Source organism: Ambystoma mexicanum, chromosome 2q, assembly GCF_040938575.1.
Source record: "Ambystoma mexicanum isolate Mex_15411 chromosome 2q, UKY_AmexF1_1, whole genome shotgun sequence".
Taxonomy (NCBI): Eukaryota; Metazoa; Chordata; class Amphibia; order Caudata; family Ambystomatidae; genus Ambystoma; species Ambystoma mexicanum.
This window is the reverse complement of record NC_090924.1, coordinates 1,135,282,536-1,135,309,593: the sequence shown is the minus strand read 5'-3', so window position 1 is coordinate 1,135,309,593 and position 27,058 is coordinate 1,135,282,536. Positions and strand designations below refer to the sequence as shown.

At 45.3% G+C, this 27,058-nt stretch overlaps 1 protein-coding gene across 6 annotated transcripts in view; it reads right to left on the bottom strand.

Moving 5' to 3' along the window:
• The window catches only part of SNX13 (sorting nexin 13), a 2,094,218-nt gene that overhangs the window by 1,087,712 nt on the left and 979,448 nt on the right, over positions 1 to 27,058 (bottom strand). For all 6 annotated transcript variants that reach the window (XM_069648499.1, XM_069648500.1, XM_069648503.1 and 3 more), the window contains one exon: positions 14,645 to 14,777. In XM_069648499.1, coding sequence (XP_069504600.1) covers positions 14,645 to 14,777 — 133 coding nt within the window. The remainder of the gene's footprint in view (positions 1 to 14,644; positions 14,778 to 27,058) is intronic.

Here is a 27,058-nt window from a genome sequence, read left to right as displayed (position 1 = left end):
CTCTGGTCAGTGTTTGCTTGTACTATTGTACCTCTGTACCTATTGTGTATCCTCTATATACTGCCTAACTCTTCTTGAGGGAAGTCTGACTGCTCAGCCACAGCTACCACAGTGAATCTGGGTGGTACAGACTGCTACCAAGTGGGTTTACTGCCAACACCTGTAGTCTTAAATCTTTTGCAGTGGTCCCAGAGGGAACTGCACAGGTTTCTGCCTAACACTGGTGTACAGCGGTGGGATTTGTATTGAGTATACACTTTAGTGTACTTTTGAGATACCTTAGTGCAACTAACCACAAAGCTTAAGCACAAGAAAGAAAAAGTCATTTTCTAACCTGTCTACTATGGAAAATTACAGTCAAGAGTCCCTTGCTACAAAAACTGCTGATTGTCTAAGACTTCTCTGTAAGCATAAGAATCTCATGACTAAAGGAAAGAAAATGGAGCTAATAGAAAGGTTGTTAGAAAACAAAAGTCTGGATGATGGTTCAGAGGAACCTATCACTCCAGAAAATGTAGAGGACAGCAATGATATTGATATTGAACAAAGTATTGATGATCTTGGGTCAGAACCAGAAGAGGAGGATGAAACTGTTGTAGATGTTCCCTCTAGGCCTCTGTCTGCTCTACCAGCTGTACCTACTGGACCTTTGCCAGGTCCCACATTTAACCCTCAATACTTTGAACTGGAGAAAATGAAACTTGAATTAGAGTACAAGAAACTTAATGCTCAAACTGACAAAGAACTAAGGCTAAGGGAAATGGAGCTCAAGTATGAGCTAGAAATGAAGAAATTGTCTGTTGAGAATGCTTCTCTCTCTGGCTCCTCCAGAAGTTCCAGTCCTAAAAGACCCCGGATGCCTAAGGAATTGATTGGTATGTATGAGCCTAAGTTGGATGTGTTGGATTGGTTGTCTATGTTTGAGTATAATCATGGGCTCCAGAACATCACAGGTAATGAGTTACTCACTTGGTTGTTCTCTAGGATTCCCCCTGTTGCAACTGATGCGGTAATGGAGTTGGGGGAGGAGGATAGGAAAGAGTATGAATGTGTGAAACTAGCTTTGATAGCTAGGTTTGGGAAGACCCCTTCCCAGTATCTTAAGAGGTTTAGGAGCCTCAGAAAGCATGATGGTACCCCTTGGGCTACCTGGGTGTGTGAAGGGTTGAAAAACTTAGAGGGATGGATTAAGGGTTACAAAGTGAACACTTATGAAGGAATGAGAAATCTTGTAATGATGGAGTCAATTTATGATGCCTGCTCTCCTGAGCTCAGACAGCACTTGGCTGATTCACGGGAATTAGATCCTAGGAAGCTAGCTAAGGCTGCTGACTTGTGGGTTGCCAACAGGGCTACTCACAAGGATTCTGGGGTAACTTAGAAGAAGGATGAGGGAAGACAGCCTAAGAAAGACTCCAAAGAGAATTCTAATAATTCTAATTCCAAAGAGGGCCCCAAACCAAACCATAAGGGTAAGCCACCTGGGAAACCAGAGCAGAGTAGTATACCTTCTGGTGCTAAACCAGAAGGAGGTCAGAACAAGCCTCCATTCCAAAGGACCTTTGGGGCCTGTTATGTTTGTAAGGCTACTGACCATGTGAAAGGAGATCCCAGATGTAAGGGTAAACCTTCAGGGGTCCAGCTTGTCTCCTTAGCCTTCGCTCCAGAGGAGGAAGTCACTATGGCAAGTGGAAACTTTCTACTACTGGCTGATGAACCCACTGGAGTCTCAGCCAGTGTTTCTTTAGTCTCTCTGGGGTTGTGGGAACAGCAGAATTCAGATGTGTATAATTCTATCCCAGATAATACTAAAGAGTATTATAAGGACAGTGTCCACGTGAATGGTCAGGAGACTCCTGCCATCAGGGACACTGGGGCCAGCATAACTGTGGTGGATGAATCATTTTTCAAGGCAGAGGATGTTGCTAAGGCACCCAAATGCCTCACCAAGTTAGCTGGAGGGCCTGTGCAGATGTGTCCCCAGTTACCAGTTCTCATCCAGTGTAATGATATGGCTGTGAAGATACCTGTCAGTATACAATGTGAAGTGCCAGGAAGGGTTCTGTTGGGAAATGACCTGAAAGCTCTTGGAGTTGTGTCACATACCCCCAGACCTCCTAGTAAAAGGTTACAGGAGCTCACAAAACCTGCAAGAGAGAAAACCCTGCGAGGTTTATCTCAGGAGATGATGACAGAAATCACTCCTCTTTCACTGGAGCAACTTACTGCAGTAACTACCAGATCAGGAGCAAAGGGGCAACCCAAGACTCCTAGGAAAAAGCCTACAGCAAGCACTCCAGTGCTTCCAACAAGGACTTCCCCGAGGTTGTCCAAAGTTACACCTGTAACTCCACCTCCAGCTGAGGCTGAGAGGGAGGTACAACCCTGTCTGGTTGAACTAGACTCTGAAGAAGAGCTAGTAGGAGGCCCAGAACCTATTGGAGACCTGGACCCGGCTGACCATCCTGAGCTGCAGTCTTTACTGGCAGAAGGTGGACCCAGCAGGACAGCTTTTCGTAAGGGACAAAGAGAATGTCCAACTCTGGAGGGTCTCCGCCAACAGGCCGCTTCTCAGGCTGATGGGCAAGAGCCTGGGAAGTATAGGTTACACTGGGAAGATGGCCTCTTCTACAGTGAACCAACCGAATCTGAACCTGGAGCCTACCAACGCCTGGTAGTGCCCCAAGAGAACAGACAACAGTTCTTGCAACTAGCCCACAAGATTCCTTTGGCTGCTCACTTGAGTTTCAAGAAGACCAAGGAAAGGCTCTCCCTCTACTTTTATTGGCCAAAGATGGGGGCTGAAGTAGATAGATATTGAAGGAGCTGCCATACCTGCCAGACGTCTGGTAAGGTTGGTTCCAAGAATGTGGCACCTTTAGTGCCTCTCCCAGTTGTGGGAGTCCCATTTGAGAGGGTATTGATTGACATTGTTGGTCCCCTTGATCCCCCAACCTCCTCAGGCAACAGGTTTATCCTTGTTGCAGTAGACCATGCTACTAGGTACCCTGAGGCAATTCCTATGAGGACTGTTACAGCTCAGGCTGTGGCTAAGGCCCTCCTTGGTATCTTTACCAGGGTTGGGTTTCCTAAGGAGGTGATCTCTGACAGGGGGTCAAATTTTATGTCCAACTACATGAAAGCCATGTGGAAAACCTACGGAGTCACCTACAAGTTCTCAACCGCCTACCACCCTCAGACAAACGGGTTGGTAGAAAGATTTAACAGAACTATGAAGAGCATGATAGGTGCTTTAGAAGAACCCCTTAAGAAGAAGTGGGACCTTCTACTGCCATGCCTTCTCTTTGCTTATAGAGAAGTCCCTCAGGAGGGAGTAGGTTATTCTCCCTTTGAACTTCTCTATGGCCATCCAGTCAGAGGCCCCTTGGCCCTGATTAAGGAGGGGTTGGAGAGTGCTCCTTCCCCCAAGCCAGTCAGAGTGACTGACTATGTGATAGGTCTCCGAAGGAGAATGTCACACATGATGGCAGAAGCAAGTGACAACTTGAAAGCTGGCCAAGCGCTGATCAAACATTGGCATGATCAGAAGGCTAACATGGTTGAGTTTACTCAAGACCAGCTAGTTCTAGTTATGCTTCCAACAAGGCAGAGGGCCTTGCAAGACAAATGGATGGGACCCTTCAATGTTGTGGGAAAACTTGGAGAGGTCAACTATCTGGTGGATCTGGGCAAACCCAGGGAAGCTCCCAGAGTCTTCCACACCAACCGCCTCAAAGCCTATGTCTCTAGACCAGAAGTAGGAGCATTGCTTCTAGCTTCATCAGAAGAGGAGGAGGAGAGTGAAGCTCTACCTGACCTCCTGAGAGGCTTACCTTTGGACGAAAAGGTTGAAGGAGTTAATCTCTCTTCAGATCTGACCCCTGAGCAACAGGAGGAGTGCAAAGCTATGTTAAATCAGTTTGCCCCCCTGTTCTCACTTTCACCAGGCTTGACCCCTTGGGGACAGCATGATATACTCACTGGTGACTGTCTGCCAGTCAAAAGCAGAGGATATAGAATGTCAGAACATGTCAGAACCCACATCAAAGGTGAGGTCAAGAAGATGCTTGATCTAGGGGTAATAGAGCCCTCTACTAGTCCATGGTCTAGCCCAGTGGTGTTAATACCAAAGGCGGGATCCAAAGAGTTGAGATTCTGTGTGGACTATAGAGCTCTTAATGCAGTCACCAAGACTGATGCCCACCCTTTGCCAAGGACAGATGAGTTGGTGGATAAACTTGGTGCAGCCAAGTACCTCAGCACACTGGACCTTACGTCAGGCTATTGGCAAATAGCCCTGACAGACCATGCCAAGGAGAAAACTGCATTTTCTACCCCAGTTGGCCTATACCAATTCAAGGTTATGCCTTTTGGACTGAAAAATGAACCTGCAACATTCCAAAGGATGGTGAACCAAGTTCTAGCTGGGATGGAGGACTTCTGCATGGCATACTTGGATGACATTGCAGTCTTCAGCTACTCCTGGGAGGAACATGTGCTTCACTTAGGACATGTTTTGCAGGCTCTTGAGCAGGCCAATCTGACCATAAAGGCAAGCAAATGCCAAATTGGTCAGAGTAAAGTGGTCTACCTTGGACATGAGGTAGGAGGTGGAGAAATAAGGCATTTGCTCAGCAAGATTGAAGCTGTGCAAAATTGGACAACACCTACTACTCAGACCCATGTGAGAGCCTTCTTAGGCCTCACTGGGTACTACAGGAATTTCATTGAGAACTATGGGACCATAGCTTCTCCTCTGAATGTGATGATCTCTCCAAAATCCCCAAAGAAGGTCAAATGGAATGAGGAATGCAATCAGGCCTTTGAAAACCTGAAGAAAGCTCTTTGCGCTGGATTTTTGGGGTTTATTTTTTTCTCCTGCCAAGAGTGAGACTCTTTTACCCTCACTCTTGGACATGACTTGAGAGTGTTTCTGTGACTTGCTATGTGCTTATGGGCTATGGGGTATTTTTCCCCCATAGGCTATCATTGGTTTTTGAATGTGTGTTACACAGCACCCTCAGTGCAGTAACACAGGGGTGTCATAGAGACCCCCAAACATAGACTCCACACCCTGGGACTGACTACTGTCTCCCTGGGTCCGTAAAGTCACCATTGACTTTACTAGTCTTAACTTAGGAACTTAACCAGTACAAACCATCATACTGTGGAAGTACTGGTAGGGGCAATTAGATTGCCCCTGGGTCTGTTGTCGAGGGGGCACTGTCCCGTCCCCCCTCACAGAGTTCTGGCTGGTGGCAGTGGATACCATGGAAATATTCCACCGGAATATTTCCCAATGGGATTTCCCATTGGTTTTTATGCACCACTTTTTGGTGCAATGTTAAAGATACCGCCGGTTTATTTATTTAATATAAATTCACCGGTTGGGATTTTTCGCCAGAACTCGCCGCCAAAATGGCATCTAGGTTCACTTCAGTAACCCTGAACCCGAGTCGAGCCTTTGTTCCACTTTTGGCGGGCTTCTGCACAGAAGCCCTCCAAAGTGGTGCCATTGTGTCTGGGTAACACAGAGGGTGTGGGAGGGGGTTTAGGCACCCTGGACTGAGTTGCCTTGCCAACTCATGTCGCACTCTGGTGTGATTGGCCCAAGTGGTGAGCCACCCCGCTCACCACTTAGCATGTTTGAGTGACAGCTAGGCTGTATGAATGGGGGTTTGCTGCATAAAAGCAGGGTTTTTGGGACTGGTTCTTCAGAAGTCGCCACAGGACCTAAGAAGCCGAAGAGGGAGAAGCCGAGCCGACCTGCCAAGACGACACCACCGGTGGAGCCCTGCGGAACAGTCTCACCACTTTTTCCCGACGACAGAGGAGATCTCCCGCCAGAGAGTCTTCTTCCCTTAACTGGTGGGGACAACCAGTTTCTGCCTTCTTTTCGCCGTCCCGAAGCATCTCGTGGCCACCTTGCCTGTGCCAAGCACCCCGGCAACCGGGATACCACTTTTTACCTCAACCGCGAAAGAGGGGTAAAGTCCTTTGTACCGGAAAACTCCACGGCTGGTCTCATCCCTGGTAGTGCAAAGACCTTCAGCTTTCCTCCACGTCGAGGTCACCTCTTCCTCTGGACGACGCCGCGACTTGCACCCACTACCAGGAACAACTGCCACCGCTGGAGGATCCTTTCCACTTTTAAAGGTACTGTGTTCCGCCCCCGGCTTCCCTTGCCACCGATTGTACGGGGTAGATTTAGCCCTCGGCTCTCGAACCTGGGTAAGCCTGGGACACCCTAACTAAACCTTTCTAAACGTAGTAAAACCTTTTCTACTCACCTGCAAAGACTTGTGACATTGTGTGATCTTGGGCATATTTTCGCCTGGCTCTCTCTAAAGCGGGCCTCGAACCAATTCTCCTTGTTCCACAATTGACTGCCTTTCTAACCTTATGTGAAAAGTGTTTTACCTTGCTGCTTTCATTACTTCTGCCTTTTCCCTCCCTTTTTCAATAACTTGTTGGAGTGGCATCTAACGTTAAGCGCTCACATCTGTTTGGAAATAAGTGGTGTTAACTTAGACTTGTCCAACAAATGACTAGGGATGTACATATAAGTAATAGTGACTGTGTTTTGACATACTTACCTTTTTCTGTGCTAGTGTAATTTATGAGTGTGCCTTTAAAATAAATAAGTATATACTTTTACACCTAGCTCTGGTCAGTGTTTGCTTGTACTATTGTACCTCTGTACCTATTGTGTATCCTCTATATACTGCCTAACTCTTCTTGAGGGAAGTCTGACTGCTCAGCCACAGCTACCACAGTGAATCTGTGTGGTACAGACTGCTACCAAGTGGGTTTACTGCCAACACCTGTAGTCTTAAATCTTTTGCAGTGGTCCCAGAGGGAACTGCACAGGTTTCTGCCTAACAATCCTGCAGTCGACAGGCCCTGAGGACAGACTCCAATAGACCTGAGCACCAGACGGGCAAGTAGGAACGGAGGGCCCGGAGGATCAGGCCAATATCGGGGAGCCAACACTGGAGACACTAGAATGGCGTCCAAGGTACCCGAAGCAAAAGGGAAGCAACCAACAATGGATGAATTCACGAAAACACCCCAATCAGCCAATGGAGCCAGAAATAGAGACAGTAACCCGCAAGCAGACACTGCACCAGTGTGGAATGATCAACAGATTCTGGACGCAATTGCAGACCTGAAAACCGTGTGGGAAACCAAACTGGAGGCAGCAATGGTCGAAATCAAAGCATCACTGGACCTTAAAATAGGAGCGGTACAAGAGGATGTTAATGTCATGATCACTGCTTCCAAGGAGCCAGGATCAGTCCAACGTCCTTGGAAGCAGGCCCCTAACCCTGATCCTAGGCACCAGCCGGTCCCCACAGGGACCTTTTGGACCTTGTCCTGGCGCCGGTGGCACCAGGCTCATCAGAAGCCTTGGTCCCGGCACTGGAAGCGCCGGGCTCATCATAGGTGTGAAGATGCTTGGGTGGACTTACCTGCGGCAGACCATGCTGCCGACTTGCCAGACTCTTAAAAGTCCTCTGTGAACTGGGACTACTTTTCTTACCTGGGTGGGGCAGCTCCACTCCACTGGAACTCTTCTGGAAGCAGGAACTCTTTTCTTACCTAGGCGGGGCCGTGGAAGGAGAAGCCTCATCACTCCAAGGCTATTTAAACCACACCCGATTGATGAAACGTGCTTCGCGTTATTCTGCATCTGCAGCAGAACGCTCACCGAGTCTGCTCCAGCTTTTCTTGTTTGGATCCTGAACCTGCAAGAATTATACTCACCATTCCGGTACCCGAGCAACATCAGCACCTGAAAAAGATCAGAAACAACAGGTTAGCAGAACGAACTTTCACACGCAGTGTTTGCTTACCTGATCCATCGGCAGCGGCCGTGTCTCACGCTGCACCTTCGCCTGCAAAGACAAACAACATTATTTTACTTACCGGCACGCCGTGCATTCCGGATTCTTCACGCTGCATCTGCACAAAGACAAACAGCATTATTCTACTTACCGGCACGCTGTGCATTTCGGATTCTTCACGCTGCATCTTCACCTGCATAGACAACAGCAGTGTTACACTCACCGGCACGTGGCGATTTCCGGATTTCTTCTTTCTGCATCGTCGCCTGCAAAGACAAAGAAAGAGACAGTAAGAGCGCTTGCCATACTTACAGACTAAAGGTGTCCAGAAACTTACCGGTCGTGCAGACAACGACGGTACTCATCCTCTGAAGTCAAGAGGCTAACGTTTCACCAGTGAAGGAACTGGCAACGGCACCCTGCACTAGACGCAGATGGAGAGCCCAGCATTCACCTATCTAAGGTGAGCAAGTTGACCTGGGAGGGGGGTTCAACAGACAAGCTGGGAGGAGAGAGATGGGGACATTCAACAACCCAGACCTTTAATCCCCATATTATTTCACCTGCAGAAACCTCACCCTTCGAGTTCGACACACAGTGCGGAGAGGTTCGACCCCAGAAGCCAACCTAATCCTGCACATCACGTTTCGTGTTACGGACACCTTCCTGCCAAGACCCGCGCCTCCGTGGGAATCAGGTGAGCGTTACAGTTAACCTACTACGACAAGATGTTAAGAATATAGCGGAACGCACAGGGGAACTTGACAGGGAAGCTAACTGAAACGCAGTCGCCTGGAAAGCAGAGCAGAAGAAGCGGAAGGACAGGCCCGAAGAAACAACATACGCATTGTGGGTCTCCCGGAAGGAGAAGAAGGACCAAACCCCACAGACTACATCGACACCATGCTACTGCAAGAAATAAAAGGAGGGGCGCTCACCCAGGGGTTTGCGGTAGAGAGAGCGCACACAGCCCTGACAAGGAAACCCCCGCCAGGAGCCCCCTCCCCCTGAGACTGATCATCGCCAAAATCTTGAAGTACCGAGAGAAGATCCTGGAATTCTTCCGACAAGGAGGAACAATACAAAGAGCATCTGCGCCTATGACACATACCCGGATTATACTCTGCTGGTGCAAAGAAGGCGGCTGAACTATGGGACAGTGAAAAGGAGGTTGTGAGAGGCGAACTTCAAGTACATGCTGATGTACCCGGTGAAACAAAGTGTTTCACAGGAACAGGCCCTGTTTTTTGACACCCTAGAGGATGCGATGGAGTGGCTGGATAGACAGAATTGCCCCGCCGGGACAGACACGCAGAAGGAGGACGGAACAGAGAAATGAGGCAGTTGTTCCAGAGGCTGAGGTGCTTTATAACTATGACATTGGGACTAGAATATAAGAAAGAGCATATAAGCAGTGTAAAAAGCTAGTTTAAGCAGAAGTATCCGGGCAGACTTAATATAATGAGGCACGAGTGCGGGAGATATAACGGTCTCAATCTCACACCCCAGTAGTTAGATTTAGATAGGTTACCGATAGTGTGGTAACCTCCTGCTGAGTTCCTAGTACCGGTAAGCCGAGATAGGACTAAATGCGAGATCGCCTGAGATCCAGGGATGGAGCTGGGCAACAGTTGGGAACGGGAAGGGCGGGCGTGGGAGGGGAGTTGGGGGAGTTGCAGTGTTAATTAGTTGGGAACGGGCTTACTCACATGCGCGCTAGTGCATAAAGTGTAATATGGGGAGGGGCAGAGGCTGGGTTTGGGTATGGAAGGAACATGGGAGACCTTAAGATATTAACCTGGAACGTTTAGGGGGCTGAATAGTTACCTGAAGAGGAACAAGATCATGCTGAGAAGGCAGAAAATAGATATTGCTCTACTTCAGGAAAAACACCTCACGAAGGAAAAGCAGGAGGTGATACAGAGGAAATGGAAGGGGACCACCATTGGTGCAACTCGGCCTATGCCAGGGGGGTGATCATTCGGGTGGCACCACATGTCCCTATCCAGCTGCTACAGACCATGGCGGATACAGATGGGAGGATGGTGGCGATCCGGGGACTGCTAGAAAACAGAGAAATATTCATTATTAACACATATGCCCTCAATCAAGTGGCTTATTTCAAGACCCTATATAGTAAAATGAGCCCATATCTGGGGAGCAGGGTCATATGGGGGGGGGGGGCGACTGACTGCACATTGGACCCAAAGGTAGACAGGTCGGACACGAAATCAGATAAACCCACCCCCGCCGCCAAAACACTAAAGACTCTATTGAGGGAACTGCAGCTGGAGGATATTTGGAGGCTACACCACCCACACGTGAGACATTACTCGCATTACTCGGCTCCACAGAATTTGTACACACGGTTAGACTATATGTGCGTCTCACAGGATAGGACGAGAGAAATAGTGAGAACAGAGTACAAAGTGAGGGTCCTTTCGGACCACTCGGCACTGGTCCTAACATGGCAGCATATGCCTCCTAGAGCAAGGATCCCGACGTGGCGACTGAGAGCTGAAGCATTAAAAGACATTGGGCCTCATTACGAGTCCGACGGTAACCGAGGTGGTAAAACTTCCTGGTTACCGCCGGACTCGTATTACCATTCCACCTCCGTGATTCCCGGAATTACCGGGGCATTACAACCCCGGTTTTCCGGGAATCACGGAGGCGGAATGGTGTTAATCCCCATTCCCATTGAGTCCTCTGGGACTCAATGGGAATGGGGATGATGGAAACACCGGCAGCATCTCGTAATGCTGCCGGTGTTTCCTCGTCCGCCTGGAGGCGGGCGGTGTTAAACCCGCCAGGTCAAACTTGGCGGGAACATCACCTCCCGCCTGCAGGAGTCGGGATCAGGCGGTCCGGAAACAACAGTGGCGGCGGGTTTACCGCCACCGTTATTTCCGGACCGCCTGATTTGTAATGAGGCCCATAGTGTTTAGGGAGGACCTGAGGGTAGACATTGTAGAGTACTTTGTAAATAACACTGGAAGTGTCAAATCAGCGGGCACTTTATGGGAAACATTTAAGGTGGTGATGAGAGGATCGGCTATAGCCAAATGCAAAGGGCTGCAGAAAGGCATACTACGGGATCTGCAGAAGGTAGAAGAGGAACTAGAGACAGCTTTGGGGAGGGGAGGTAACTCACAGGAGGATGCTGAAAATATAAACTATCTACAACAGAAATATGTGGGGCACTGGGAGAGATTATGCAACTTAAACTACAAGAAATATATAGAGAGGCAGCATGCTGGGGGAGACAAGCCCGGGAGATTGTTGGCATGGTTGTATAAAAGTGAGACCCCCAGGCCTACGATCAGAGCAGTAATGGGGGAGAGTGGACATGTGGTGGATACCCAAGAGGGAGTGTACGGGGAGTTCCTCGAATTCTATAAACGGTTGTACCGAGAGACAGAGGGGTGTACAGGGAGCGAGATAGCGGAAACAATAGAGGACATCGGCCTACCAAAATTGAGTGCCGAAGAGCGTGAGGACCTAGATGCCCCAGTCACCTTGGAAGAACTAGAAACGGTGGTTGAGCAACTACCCACCAGTAAGACCCCGGGGGCAGATGGCCTCCCCAGTGAATTCTACAAGATGTACAAGAAATAAGTGCTCCCCCCACTGCTGCCAATGGTGAATGAAGCGTACGAAACAGGGATATTGCCAGAATCCCTGAGAGAGGCTATCATCCCCCCTCTCCCCAAACCTAACAAGCCAAGAATGGACTGTGGGTCATACAGACCGTTGTCATTGCTAAACCAAGACAGTAAAATACTCACAGCAGTGCTGGCAAACAGAATGAAACAGGTCATAAGTAGGCTAATACATCCAGACCAGACAGGATATGTCCCGCACAGAATCATATCCGACAATCTAAGACGGCTACACCGGATCATAGAACACACAGAAGGAGATTCGAGCAAGATTGCAATGGTATCACTGGACGCAGTGAAGGCCTGTGATTCTGTTAAATGGCCTTGGCTGATAGCAGCCCTAAAAGGATACGGGATGGGACCTGGGTACCTTAAGTAGGTGGAATAACTATATAGTTCACCGTTAGCCAGAGTCGAAACAACGGCGATTATCTCGGAGAGGTGGCAGCTCAGTAGGGGCACCAGACAGGGATGCCCTTGGTCCCCGATGCTGTATATTCTAGCACTAGAACCCCTGGCGATTTATCTAAGACACCAATACGGGGATGTGGGGATCAACGCAAATGGGGGACCACACTTGATCTCATTATACGCGATGATGTGTTATTCTTGAGGTACCCGGAGGAAAACCTGCAATACATCCTAGAAGTAATGGAGCGATTTGCGTCACTTTCGGGAATTGCAGTTAATCCCAAGAAATAGTGTATATTCCCCCTGGGGAGGTACATAAGGGTCCCGCGGGAACAACTAGATATCTTTAGATATCTGGGGATTGACATATATCACTCGGTTGAAGAAGAATACAAGCATAACGTTGTGAAAGCGGTAGCAAACATTGAGAAAAGCAGTGGGTGTATTGGGGGAGGTAGAGAGCTGGAAAATCTGAAGCATGGGAAATATGATAATGGAGTGTCACCAGTCCTATAAGAGATGAGTTTTGTATTTGAGAAGCACTGGCTTGCTTATCTTTCTTTGACTATTCGACTCTTGTGACCTTTCTTTGGACTTTTGATTTTTCCCTTTACTTTCCCACTCTATTGCTGGAGGTAGTCTGTGTCTGGACTCTTGCAAAGAACTAGCAGAGGGACATGAAGAAATACAAAGGCCTTAAACATTGCAGGAGAGACTGGGAAATCTAGAAACTTGCTGGGCCTGCCATTTGAGGAGCCAGAGGAAGCCTGGGTGCTGGGGACTGCCCTTGCTCGAATTCATTTGACCAGATCTGTGCTGTCCTCAGAGGAGCCCTGCTGTTTCCCTGGATGCCCAATAATCAAGGCCTCCCATGTAAGTAAATTAATCTGAATGGCAACAAAAGCATGGGTGGGAAATCTGCCAGCCTTAATCTCCATCTCGCATAGCGGGTAGTGGGGTGGAACTGGGGAGAACCTTAGCACATTTGATTAAATCCAACTCAAATGAATCCCACTATAAAAAAAAATCACCCCATCCATTAAAATGGAATTGTGTTAGGAACCGGCCTTCATCCTTTTCATTAAATTGTGGGAGGCGAGGGGGGAGCTGTGTAGATCCTTAGCGCATTGAATTGAAGTTAAATTAATTAATTCCCATATAGAAAATCACAGGATGAGTGTTAGAGTTCAAAACTAACAAAGTTCATGCCCAGTGTGTATAAACAGTAAAGTACTCGGGTGACTCTACCTTTCTGAAATCCCGTCTTCTGTACCGAAGGGGAGGTTGTCCATAATCCCAAAATAAGTAATGCCAAAACGCTGCTATTCAAGTGAACGTAGAGGGTGGAAAATCAAATGTTCCATTTATTTACTTGCATCGCAAAACAATTTTCCCAAAGCCCTGCATTTTATGCAAATGAAAAGCCCAAAACGATATTCCCATTGAGTTCCTTTACTGACTTTGCCTTTCATGCAAATGAAAAGCCAAAAACGATTTTCCCATTGAGTTCCTTTCTTGACTTTGCCTTTTTAAATCAATAAAAAAAATAAAAAAAATGATTTTGCTACTGTATTCCCACTCGCTGTACCTTGCCTTCAGATCAGAGGGGTCTTATCTAATTGATGCCTGGAGGGGTGTGGGGAGGGTTGCTGGGAGAAAGGAGTATTGTGCCAAACTAAGCAATCACTGTGTGTTTTGTATGTTTCCTATTGGTTAATTTGCAAGAATTCTGATGTAAATTGTGACTGCCAACTACATCATTTTACCTGTGTCATATTGCGTCAATTGGTGCATGAAATTTGAATTTGTGATATTGTGTAGTGCCAAAGCATTGGTGGTTGATGTTTTGGCGGCTATTCTTCTTTATCAAACCTTAAAAATATATTCTTACTGTACACCAGCCTGGTTCCTAGCTCATTCGTGGTACATAGGGTATTTGTTGTGGTGGTGCAAAATAAGTGAGAGGCCTCACTAAAGTGCAATCTGTATAAGCGCTATGGGTGCGCACCACCTTGCTTGGGGGGAGGGGCGGGAAGAGGAATTAATCGTAACACCACTGTGTCCGCGCCCTGCTTCTGACTCCTTACAACTGTCAGACTCAATATTGGGCACAATATTGGGCACTACCACTTTATAAAGTAGAGCCTTAATAAGTAAGAACATGATTTAAATGTTATTTAAATTCCCTTTTCAGACTTCTCATAAAAAAACACTTCTCAGCAAAAGTGATATGCAATTTTGGTTTTCTTGAATCTTCTTTATGGCTGTTATATCTTTCTACTCTCACTAGATTTCAAAACACTTCCTGTGTGCAAGTTGCTGCCATTTTGGATGCCATCCACAGGGGGCAAATATTCAAGTTGGAATCTACTAGCCACCCATAAAAAAGTCACTTGACACCTCAATTCTAAACATATACACAACACAGCACACCATTTCATACTCACCAAGAGTCCAATATCACTAGCCAATGGTTAGTGGCAAGTGTACATTTTGCAACCTGCATCCTACATTTGCTTTACCACTTGGCAAAATATTACCATTATAGTGAGTTACCATTTTACTGAACTGCTTCACAAAGCACAAATTGAAATTTGACATATTTTACTACAAATGTCAATCGATCACTTTCAGATGAGCAAGGCCACATTGCAATTTTTCAATAACTAAACAATAGGAACCAAACATTACAAAGAAAAAGAGAAGCAAACGCATTAAACTCACCTCCGTCACCATCGTCAGATCCTCTGAAACTAGGCTCTTTCAGCATGTCAAGCTCAGCAAGCATTCGAATATACAGAGGATTTTGTTTGAATGAAGGGTAGAATCTTTCATCCCGAAGCATCATATCATACACCTTGATAAACAAAAACATCAATAAAGTTGGTAAAGGAAGAGAAAAAATGTCAAGTAAACATGTTTTATGTAGTAAAACCCTGAGAAAGCATCACAATTCTTTAAATATTTTTCTAGAACTATTTTTAAGAAAAGAAAATATACAGAAAATTGAGCATTAGGTATACAATATGAGCTGCAACTTCTCAGGGACCGCTAAAGAGAAATCGAGTTGTGACACTTAAAATTCCGGTATCTGCATCAATAGTTTTTTGCAGCTCTCCAAGGCCCCTTTACTTTAGACCCTTAACTGGAACTAAATCAGGGGAGTGTGGGGAGGGGCCAGAGGGGAGACAAGTATGTGGGTAAAGGAGGACATCAGAAAGAGAACTGAAACAGGGGAGTTAACCTCAAGATTACAATACATATAACAAGAAGTATGTGTGTCTCGCTCTCTACCAATCTGCAACTGTCTCTCCAGCTCCAAATATCGATGGTAGGTCTAACCCAACCGCTACAGTGCCAAATATGTTTCCATGCAGATTAATCTCCATCTGAATTACAACAGGCCGCATCATTGGTCTGTACACAACCAACAACATATGTCCCACCATTTCTGAACTCAATTACCATTATGAAGGGAGGAGGATTGCCAATCCTAAACATAAAAGGTTAACAATTACAGCACCTCACACTTTTGGAAAACTTCCATGTTAGAATTGCTGTCCATTTCCAGCTACATTTTCCATCTCATGGGAGGCTCCGCTTTAAAGAGTCAAAACTCCACAGCATACTGACTCCCCCAGCACAAGTCTTCAACACAAAAGGAACCCTTTCGTGTGCACTGGTAAATCATGCAACTTGGCATCCTTCAAGAATTTAGCAGGTTCACCAACAGTCCTTAGTGTTTCCAGAATGGCCCTTTAGTCTGGTGTGTGTCGGGGGTACTTTCCCATATTCAGTAATACGCTCAGTATTCCAGGTATGAGCATTAATTCCTTTCCCCCGGGGCCACAATGTGAAGTGTGGTCATTAATAACCATTTAAGATTAGTTTAAAAGTCCTAAAACACTGCTGTTTGTCTAGATTGTTAATATGTTTGTACCGTTGTTTTCTTGTTCTGTGTTTCAGACCTGGTGCCTGCGGGCTCCGGAGCAATATAAGCAAATAAACAAACAGATTGTGTGGTAGGTTATGAGGAGGAGACATACAATTGTGTGCTATATTCACAATGATTTTATTTAAATAATAAAGAAAATGCCTAACTTTCCTTATGCTAAGGGTTTTACTACCCAACTTAACTAAAGTAGGGTGCTAGTCAAACTCATGCTGTCCAAAGCAAATAGTCTGTCCTCCGTCCAAAAAAAGCTAAGCTACTCTATGCCTACCACTTATGCAAAAACAACAAAGGACAGGAGAATGTCTCCCTCCTCCAGGGATGCTTTCAGCACAGTTCCTTTCAATAAGGTATCTTCAAATAGTCTCTGGCTATTCATCGTAATAGCCCTCGGCTTTTCCTCGTAATAGCCTTTTCAGTTTCTTCAAGGGACCTTCCCAGGCCTTTGTTGACTTGCTCTCAACACTGACTTTCTCTTGACACTGAGAAATGTTGATGAAGTCTCTGTTTGACTCTTTCATAGTCTGTACTCTTGGTCCTCATTATGAGAACTATGAAGAGCATCTGTATGACTCTCAGAATTTTTGTACTCTTGCCAACTACTGAGACGAGTTTGCAGGGCCCCTGAGTGACCGTCACTGTTTTTATGCCTTGGCAATTCATTGGGACGAGTATTCAGGATTTAAGAGTGATATTTACTCTTCTGATAACTTTACCACTCACTCGGACAATTGTGCAGGATCCCCGAGTGATCTTTATTATTCTGGTATATTTGCCCCTCAATTGGACGATACACAAAAAGGTACAAGGTGCCCCTCTCTAGAAAGAACATGGCATGACAACCTGTTCTGCGCTTTTTGCTCACTACACCTTTCACAAAGGAGGAATATTAATTTGCATATCAGTCTTTGTCCCACCCACAAGTGCAGTCCAGCACCGAAATGCCAGGCAAACCTCCTTTGAACAAGAGTACCAACAGCAACCCCAGACATGTGTTTTTAGTCTTGTTGGACCTCATCAGTGAGGCTGAGCTGTGCCTCTCTCAGCACAGTGAGCAAGGGGTCCACGTCTGGGTTCCCCCAGGTAACTTAGGGTGACCAACCCCAAGTTTCTAGCGAAAGTACACAAAAAGGTAGCAGGCACCCCTCTCTAGAAAGAACATGGAATGATGATCTGTTCTGTGTTTTTTCCCCCCACTGAGTGTCCACAGCCAATACATCAATAAGACGAGTGTGCAGGGTTTCAGAGATATTTACTTTTCCTATGTCTTTGACACTCACTGGGACGAGTATGCAGGGTCCCCGAGTGATTCTCTACGCCTTGGTCTCCAGATCTCCTGCTCTGCCCTTTTCCTATAGTGTCAGGGATCTGTGTCACCGGTTCGGCTTTTTCTTCTTTTCCGTATTCGCTCAGGATGGTTGTCTGGTTTCTCTCTCTCGCAGCTTCCGACACGCTTCGCTGTGTCTCAACGATATAAGCAACAAAGGGGGATTCTCCTGGTTTCCTTTATACACCACCACCGCCTTCTTTCGGTTCTCGGATTTCAGTCCTCTTGCATATACGGACCACCTCGGGTCTGTTCCTGGCGTGCGACTTCTCTGGCACGCCAACAGGAGGGCTCTGCTTCGGCCCCAACTGGACATTCCTCCAGGGACTTTTTTCCAACTCTGTCCTCTCAGTTGGTCGGACAGCGTACCGCTGTCACTTCTTCTCCGTAGCTGCTTGCAAGCTCATGAAACAGCATCTCCCTTGGTTTCCCAGCCTTCTTGATCTGGCCAGTTCGAAACTCCCTCCCAGGCTTCACATTCTGCTTCTCTGAGTCCAGCTCTTGTTAGGACGCATTGTTGAGGCTCCACGAGCCTCTCAGGAAAGTCCTTCCTTTGTGTTTCTGACACATTCATCATACCTCTAGCCAGCTTCTTCGTCTCAGTGCTTCGACAAACGGTCCTTATTCCTCCTACATTCTTGCTCATCATAGTACCAGGGCTTTCTCCTGCTATAACATTACAGTCGCGTATGTAAGAGGAGTCTGGATATTTGTTATTCAGTAGTTCAGTGTTGGACTGCGGGAATATGTAGGAAGTTTCACATGGGAAAGGGAGTTCTTATCCCCAAGAGGGGACCGTCTCCCTGGGAGGTCTCGCCGACCGCTACCCCAGGGGGATTATTGAGTAGTAGGCTCACCTCTCTAGCTTCACAGGAAGGGGCTCCCGCCTTTGGGAAAGTGACTCAATTCGTCAGATGCCACTGCAATGTAGGTTTTGTTTCATAATCAGCAGCACTGTCAGAGCAGGCTAACTGTTGGTCAAATACATTAAGATAAACTACGAGCACTCAGATACACTACTGTCTCAACTATTTTTTTTTATTTTTTCTTTATTTTTTTTTATTGAAACCGTTGTTTTATTAGTTCGATCAACAAACTTTTACAACTTTTATAATATGTACATATTCTTCCTTTTACATATTTTAAAAACAATATTTTCTGGGTCAAAAATTTCATTTTAATTTTAGATACATTGGGTAAATCTGGTCAACCTAATTCCTTAATTAATAATTTTACTCAAGTAACCATCAATTCGTAAACTATATTGCGTTTGACATCCTTCCATTTACATTCAAACGTGGAAACCTTATTATACAATCATCCGTAACAGAAGTTCAAATGGTGAGAGCAAACAACTCATGCGTAGCTTTCAAGTTTTGTTATGTGGAGCGGCATACGCGGTACCTACATATAGGAATATCCCACAGTTTCTAAACTTCATGCTTTCAGGAAAACAAATGGTACGCTGTTGTAATGGGGCCATAGAGGCTCATCTGTTGACTTCAAGTTCTGTTATATAATCAGCACCTGCATTGTATTAGACGGGTGTTCCGACAGTTTTAAAATCTTCTTGGTTTCCGACAGCAGGTCATATGTAATTGTGCTGGGGTCACATCAATGAGTTGCCTATCCGTTTTTCAATTTATACAGTTTCTCCAATTGATTATTTATGGAGTTCAAAAAACGACAAAGGGCTAAGATGAAACTAGTGCGAGTCCCCCACATACAGGCTAGCCATAACCATTCCCTTGTTATATCATTTTCCATACAATGAGGTGCGATTGTTAATGCTCGTTCTGCCTCAAAGTAAGGACAGAATAGAACCATATGTTTTAAGGTTTCCTGGATCGAACCATCCTTACACAATCTACATCCTAGCCCTGCTTGTTGTTTCCATTGCGGGCTCCAGGCATATATACGTTCTAGGGTATGGAATTGATTCATTTTAAAGCGCAAATAAATGTCTCTTGCCTTGCTACAAGGGAATTGAATTAAGTATGGTTTGTGCGGCCGTCTAGATGAACAGAAACGAGCTGCCTCTTTGTAGCCCTTAAGCGCCGCCATACCAGTTATCGTTTTACACCAATCGTTCTCAATAATGCGATATTTCACATAATTAGGTCTATGTTCTAAATCAGCTGGTGTCAGTGCAATTTCGTCAAGGAGCGCAATCATTTTCGCATAATAGGTCGTAAGAGACGATCTTTCGGAAGTGATCATTAGTTGACCCAAGTCTTCATAAAGACAATTAGCGGGAGGATACAACATCCTAGCAAAATTGGCCAGCATACGCCAATTCCTTCGTGCAGACAAAGCAGTGATGCCCAATTCCTGCCTTATCACAATATTAGGTGTGGACTTGGCTATCCTCAATGCCCCCTTCCACATACATCCTTGCAGTTGATCAAGGTAGCAATTGATATTCACTAAACACATATCTAAGGCAAAGAGAATAATAGATTCTACTTTCAGGATGTAGAATTGTAGTAAGGGAAGCAAGGCAAATTTACAAAACTTCAAGTAGACTATCCGCATTTGCGTGGCGAGTGGGGCAGCTTTTTTATTTAGTACATCCCTCCACATTGCTAAAGACTGCGAATCTGTTATGTGATAGCCCAAATAGCGAATCTGGGTAACTGTGGTTAAAGGGAAGTTGTCAATTCTCCAATTATGAGTGATGTTCTTCCTCTTGAAATTTCTCAATACTACTATATTGGATTTTGCAACATTACATTTTAGATTGTGCGTGAAACAGTAGGCTGAGAATAAGTCCAATTTGATTTGCATGCCTTTTGGCGTACGATCAAATATTACAATATCGTCCGCAAATGCCAGCCATTGAATTTTAAGATGACCGAGCCTTGCTGGATAGGAGATTTGTTGTTCCCAAATATCATTAATTCCAGAAAGATAGATATTAAACAGCGTGGCAGCCAGATTACATCCCTGCTTAACCCCAATGTTTATCTGTATTGGGTGGGTCGTTGCACCTTCGTTGTTCACTCTTACTAAATAGGTAGTATTTGTGTGGAGCTTTGATAACAGTTGTATAACATACAGAGGGATATTCATTGCAATCATTTTTTTCCACAATAATGCACGGATAACAGAATCAAAAGCAGAAGTGAGGTCTATAGAAGCCATGTATAGCGGTCCAGAATCTTTAGTTTTATGTTTTGCTATAATATGCGCCATAATTGTTGCATTTAATGGCGTACCCATCCTTGCACGAAACCCAATCTGATATTTTGATAAAATGTTAGGCTCTTTCACTAACGCTTGTAACTCTCCCAACAGCAAGATGGCAAACACTTTGGCAGCAGTATCAATTAATGCTATTGGACGGTAATTACATGGTTGTGATCTTAATCCTTTTTTATAAATTGGCACAACTATAGAGTTTAACCATGATGCCGGAGTAAGTGAAGTTGTCAGCATGCTATGAAACAGTTTTACATAGAACCCAGCCCACATAGTAGGCTGTTTGATAACACACGGGGGGATCCCATCTGGGCCTGCAGCCTTCGAGAATTTAAGTGCAGCTATCGTAATATGCGCAAGATCCCATGGCGCGAAGGATGCAGGAGCTAGACAGGTCCACTTGAATTCGATTTCGTTAAATCTCAGGGGGAGGGCAAATTTATGCTCAAAATAAGTTCGCCAGGCCTGGGCCGAAATTGACAAAGACTGAACAGAAGAGAGTAGAGTGGTTCCGGCCCTAAGCAGACCCCAGGTAGAGCGTCTATCCCGATGACATAATGTACTAAACATTTTTAGATTCTCCTGAGTACGGAGAAAGTGCCTGCGATCCCTGCATTTATTACGATAATTGTTTAAAACACTTTTTTTCTCGATCATGTATTGCCCCCATGTCGGTGAAGTTTTAAGAAGTGCCCGCAAAGCTACCCTTTTAACTCTTTTTGCTTCACGAATAAAACTTGAATGTTGCCCAGGCATGCAGTCAGGTGGATATAATGGTCTAGTCTTCAGCGATTTCATTATCTCAGTTATTAGCTTATTTGTAATGTAAACCTGTTGAGTCAGGGTGTTCTGAAGGAAGCAAGAATCATAGCATGAATGTAATCGTGCAGCAATCATGTTATTTACCCTGATGCAGAGTTTGGTATCCCATCGAAGAGACAATCCGGGGCGGTCCTCCATTAAAAACTCGTGCTGCGGATCAATTGGGAGGCGGGCTACGTATAGATGTAAATTTAGATGTATCATGTGGTGGTCACTGGCCCCTGGATCATAGATTGAAATTGGATCAGCAGATCCCTGAATACCACGTGATGTTGCAAAATAGTCAATACAGGTAGCTCTATGCCCTCTTCGCCAGGTGTTACAACAATCACTATTTACGAAGGGGAGAATATCTAGTTCCCAAGACTTCAGGTATTCATGCCATAAATTCCCTCTGTAGTGTGCTTGAGTAAGTATCACAGGATTTGTGTAAGGTAAGTTAACTTCCATCCAGTGGGCATTAAAGTCTCCTCCCAGAATAATCTCACATGTGGGATGTTGGGTCAAAACCTCATTAAATAGTGTGCCAAGTTCTTGGAAGGCAGCCGATTAAGCGTTACTGGGTTATGGTATAGAGATATCAGTAAGATAAGCATTGGTGGGAAGCCCCGGTACATAATTAAAGCCGCCATCATTACAGTTGCATAAAAAACATCTAAAACTAATATATTTAAGTGAGTGCTTATGCATATCGCCAACCCCCCATACGGCCGACCATTGGTGCCCCGTTTCGCTTTAGTTTGAATAACAGTGAATCCAGGCAGCAAAAGTTCGTGTGTACACATGGTCTCCTGACATATCATAATATCACATTTAATTCCTTTATGTGGATTGCTGAACCATGCCTTCAGATTAGTGAATCCACATGAGTTCCAAGATAGGATAGATAAGTCAACAGGCTACTTAATGAGGAGTATTATTCATTGCTGCGTTCTGAGTATTTTGGAGGGCAGATAACCATGACCAGTCCTTGCTGGAGTTAGATAGACTTACCAATTGTGCAATTACATCAGTGTTGATACCAGACAAAGGAGCCCCAGAAGCTATGTTTGGCAATTGAACTGGCGGGGGCGCAAGAGGCGTTTCATTAAATGAAATGGCATCATCAATTGAGTCAAACGGATAGAGCATTAATCCAATGGAACGTAACTCTTCCATATATTGCACAAGAAGATTTGTTATGATGGGTGATTGAACCTTGCACACCATGCGATGGTTTTGGATTGGTGGCAATGTTATCCATTCAATATCATTTGTGTGCAGGGTGCGCAGACCCGGAATGCGGTTGAAAGCTTGCATTAGGGCCGAGCGATTAAGTCGCTTAGTGCCATTACTAGAGGATATAATTTCCCAACCTATGATAGCAGAGGAATGTTTGGTTGGTTCACTCACTGGTTCAGAATTCTGCATGTGCCCCTCCGGAACTGGCTCGTGAGTATTTTGATTTTTCCCTATACATAGTAAGTCCTGGTGGGGTAAGATTTTTTTATCAAATTCACAAGGGTTATCGGAGCGTGGTTTAATCAAAAATTTATCGTTGGGCACAGAAGGCTCAGCAGCAATCACCAAGTCGTTCATCATGTCCGTGGGGCCAGCAAGATCTTCTACTTCCTTTTCTAGTTTTAATGTTTTGTTCTCAATAGGTTTAAAAAAGTTGGGTAATTGCGTCTGGGATGAGGAGTGGGCAGTCTCTTCATTGAGAGTCTTTGATATGTGGAGATGCGAATTCTTGAGTTTTTTATTGGTTGTTTTGTCTCCACTCCCCAGATTATTCACGGCTATTTTCATCCTGTCAGCCTTTTTCTTGGAGTTAGCTGCAATGTTAATCTCGGTTTTTGGATTTGCTTCTCCAGTTAGTTTTGGTTTAGTGCTAGGTTCCTGTTGATAGTTTTTATCAACCTTTTTGCGATCCGCTTTTCTTTTCATAGCCCGCAAGAATAGCCTTTTTTCCTTCCTGGATATAAAAGAACGCTCCACTTGGGGAGACGAAATTTTACCAGGTGTAGGTTTGTTCCGTGGAGGCGTAGCTGGAACATTAGCAGATGCAACATCCATTGAGTTTGTAGTCTCAAATAGTTTGATTAGAACCGAGGGGCTATCAGGATAAGGCTCCTGACCCCTATCCACGCTAGGTGAAGTGGGCCCCATTTTTTCCTCCCCCTGGTTGGGTTGTAAGAAAAACAGGAGCTGCTCTAATTTTTCGGCGTGGGATGCAACTGTCTTACATAGTTGGACATGCGTAAGGATATAGCATGTAGTGTCAGGTGCCGGAGCGGTTACAGCTTGTGCAAAAGATTGCGGAAAAGCATATGTAACCTGAGGAGGCATCGTGGTTTTACAGTCATTTCCTGGAAAATAAGCCGGATCTGTTTGAGTGGATATGGTATTGTTTGTTGGGATTTCTTTGTATGTAGCATTTTGACGTCCCAGTTCGTGTCTAAGGCTGTCAGCAAATATGAAGCCTTCTAATTTATTGATTTTTATTAAGATTTCAGTGAGTGCTGCCTTGCATTCCCTCAATTCGTAGTGTGTATATTCATGGCCACGATCCAGTAGGTTTAGTATTCTTGTTAGCACCGGGTATGATGCTTCCAGAGATTGTATGTCACCAGTTGGTTCCAATATATCAAAACCCAGCGGATTATGAGAGGACTGTTTATTAGAGGAATGATAAGGGTCTGCTGTCAGTTGGTTAGTACTAGATGAAGGCACTGGGGGAGAAGACGGCCGGTTAGGAGAAGATGGCCATGAACTAGTCACCGGATGATTGGTGGAAGGTGGAATCTTTATGGAGGGCACTGGGGAGGTCTTGAGGTCCTCTGTATGAGAGGCTTCTTTGTAGTGAATGTGCACGTCAGCCCGTTTGAATTCAGGGAACGTGACTGGTGTTGAAGGACCTTCTGACAACCTTATCCGTTTTTCCAGTGTAGCAAGTACTACTGGCGCTAGGATCGAGTTGTCTGAGGGCGAGATAAAGATATCTTCAGTAAGGAGTCGAGAATCAGAGGGTCCAGTATCCATACGCATACTCAGGAAGCTTTTGCGAGGTGTATTTGGTGAGTGTTTCCTACTAGGCATATTAGGTACGGCCGGGAGCACTCCGAGTGATGTTTTTTCCAGTTCCTGGGCCCGCGCGTGTGTAAACGCTACTTCATGTTTACTTAAGTTCTGATCAGTAACGGGTCCCCAATGTGCGGCTAATGCGGTGCTTGCTACTGAAACTGCATCGTTGCCCTTAGCACTCTCATTTCGCAATGCCATTTTTTTATTATTTTTACGGGTTTTTTTCGTGGTTTTGAAAGAGCCTGATTCCAATAGCCGCCCACTGCGTAAACTTGCCACCATTTAGCCTACACATATAAGTTTAAACGATAGAATTGGGAGCTTGGAAAATGGCCTTACCCCATACTCCCAGCCTAACAGCCAAACAGCACACTTAGCGACACTTGGATGCGCGCGCAGGATGCGCGTGCATGGGGTTTTTAACAATGAATCCGAGGCGGGTTCCAAAAGGGGGCGTGTGCACGGCTTGCAGAGGATCTGCAGAAAGAATGGAATAAACACGTGTCAGGAGGCAGGCAAGACTAGAGGACTATAGGGAGAGGCAGTACGGTAAGGGGGAGGAAACACTAGCCCAGCACAGCCCAGCCCAATTCCCAGGTGTATTCAATAGCCCAGCCCAGCCCAGCCCATAGACACGTTTAAATCACTAAAGTAAATAAGTGTTTACTGTGGGAGGTGAAGTCCTTTCACATGTTGTCCATCCGGGCAGCGTTTCGCCGCATTTATAAAGATGAAAACTTCCTCTTGTGCATACAGCCTTGGAAAAAAGCAGGTCGACGGTCGTGGCTCGCAGCAGAGTCCTTTCCAAACGCCAAACAGCACACTTAGCGACACTTGGATGCGCGCGCAGGATGCGCGTGCATGGGGTTTTTAACAATGAATCCGAGGCGGGTTCCAAAAGGGGGCGTGTGCACGGCTTGCAGAGGATTGTGGGAGGTGAAGTCCTTTCACATGTTGTCCATCCGGGCAGCGTTTCGCCGCATTTATAAAGATGAAAACTTCCTCTTGTGCATACAGCCTTGGAAAAAAGCAGGTCGACGGTCGTGGCTCGCAGCAGAGTCCTTTCCAAACGCCAAACAGCACACTTAGCGACACTTGGACACTGTCTCAACTATTTGTTCTGGCCAACGATCACAACTGGTTTAAGTCCAACAGCAATTTCTACTCGCTCTGCAGTGAGACAAGATTACTTGGTATGGTGTATTATCACCTTATTTTTCCAAAGATGTAATCATTCTTAGATAGTTGCCAAATGTTTCTTTTTTCTGATTTTAAATGCAGAAACGCAAGTAGGTTGTTAAAAAATAATATCGGCCAAGACATGTAAATGTTATGATTTCATCCAACGGATCATCCTCAGGTGGCAAAACAGAAAACAAAAAGAAACAAAAACATTTTCTGCATATGTAAATCACTTATGACTGGGCTTTCTTCATCTAACAATTCATTTTCATCGCTGTTAATGCAGTAGACCTTCATTCTAACAACATGATTAGTAATTGATTGTTATTGATATGTTGTGCTTATCAGTCTAAAGAGAACTGGTAAACCTAAGTACCACTGTTTGAGCAGATGTGTTACACATGTAGCTTGCCCTTCTCTCATGGAGAGTTCAATCTGCAAATAAAAGCACATCTATGGTGTTTACAGCCAGCCCTACAGATAAGGGGTGTATCAGCCACTTTTACTCCCTAAAAATAGGCAAATATTCCCCCCCCAAAAAAAGTAGGGAATAAAAACAATCCCAACAAAAAATATGAAAACATGTTGGACCTTGTGCCTCTTCTTTCACACACACTGCTCCATGGATATGTTTGGACCACTAGTGCACGGCGTACCACAGGAAGAAACTACTATTATTACAGCCTGATCGGAAGTAGTAAACCTATCTTTTAATGTGTATGAATAACTAGGTGCAAATGAATAATTATTACTACAAAAACATTTTCATTTTACAGTTTTTTCTACGTGCTTATAAAATACTCCTAGTGGAAATTGGACTTTAATTTGTACTCCCTAATAATTCATTTACTCCCAACTTTAAAAAAATGGGGTGTAAAATACTCCCACTTCAAAATCGTATCTGGAGCACTGTATGCAGCTTCTATTTTTAAACATAACCCTGGTCAATGCACTTCTCCCAGCAGTTCTGGGAAACTGCAAACACCACCACAGTCAGTCATTCCCTCTTTGTATGCACTCCATGTTAATTTAACTCGCAACAACATAAAGAACCAGGATTGATCATCCCCTTGGGATCACGAGCATCCTGTGCAGTCTAGATTACATATTTCACTCCTAAATCTGCCAAAGCCTCCCGACCAAAAAGAATGCACTGCTTGAAAAATACAGCCGTCTCCCATGATGCGCTGTTACCTCCCTCTTCCCCATCCATTGTCGAGGGTTTCTCAGTTCCATCATCACCTTGAGCTCAGACTGCTTTACGCTGAAAAAAAGCACAAACTGGCACCCTCTTATCTCCTGCACCAGCAGCTGGGATTCCAGTCTTCAGTATTCTCTGCGGCCAAGGATCCTCTCATGGATCACCACGTGTCTCAGGATTCACCACTGGTTCACCCTACAGCCTACAGCATATGTCTGCAATTTTAGAATTGTCAGAGATTTTGAACAACAACTTCCATAAATCCTTGCCAGAAAAGTCACTGGTGAGAGATCATAGAAGTCATAGTCCAAAACATCTGAACAAACATAAGCTGCAGACCTCTACCACCCGGCATTAGCCCAGTATAGTTGCACAGATGTCAGAGGTGCC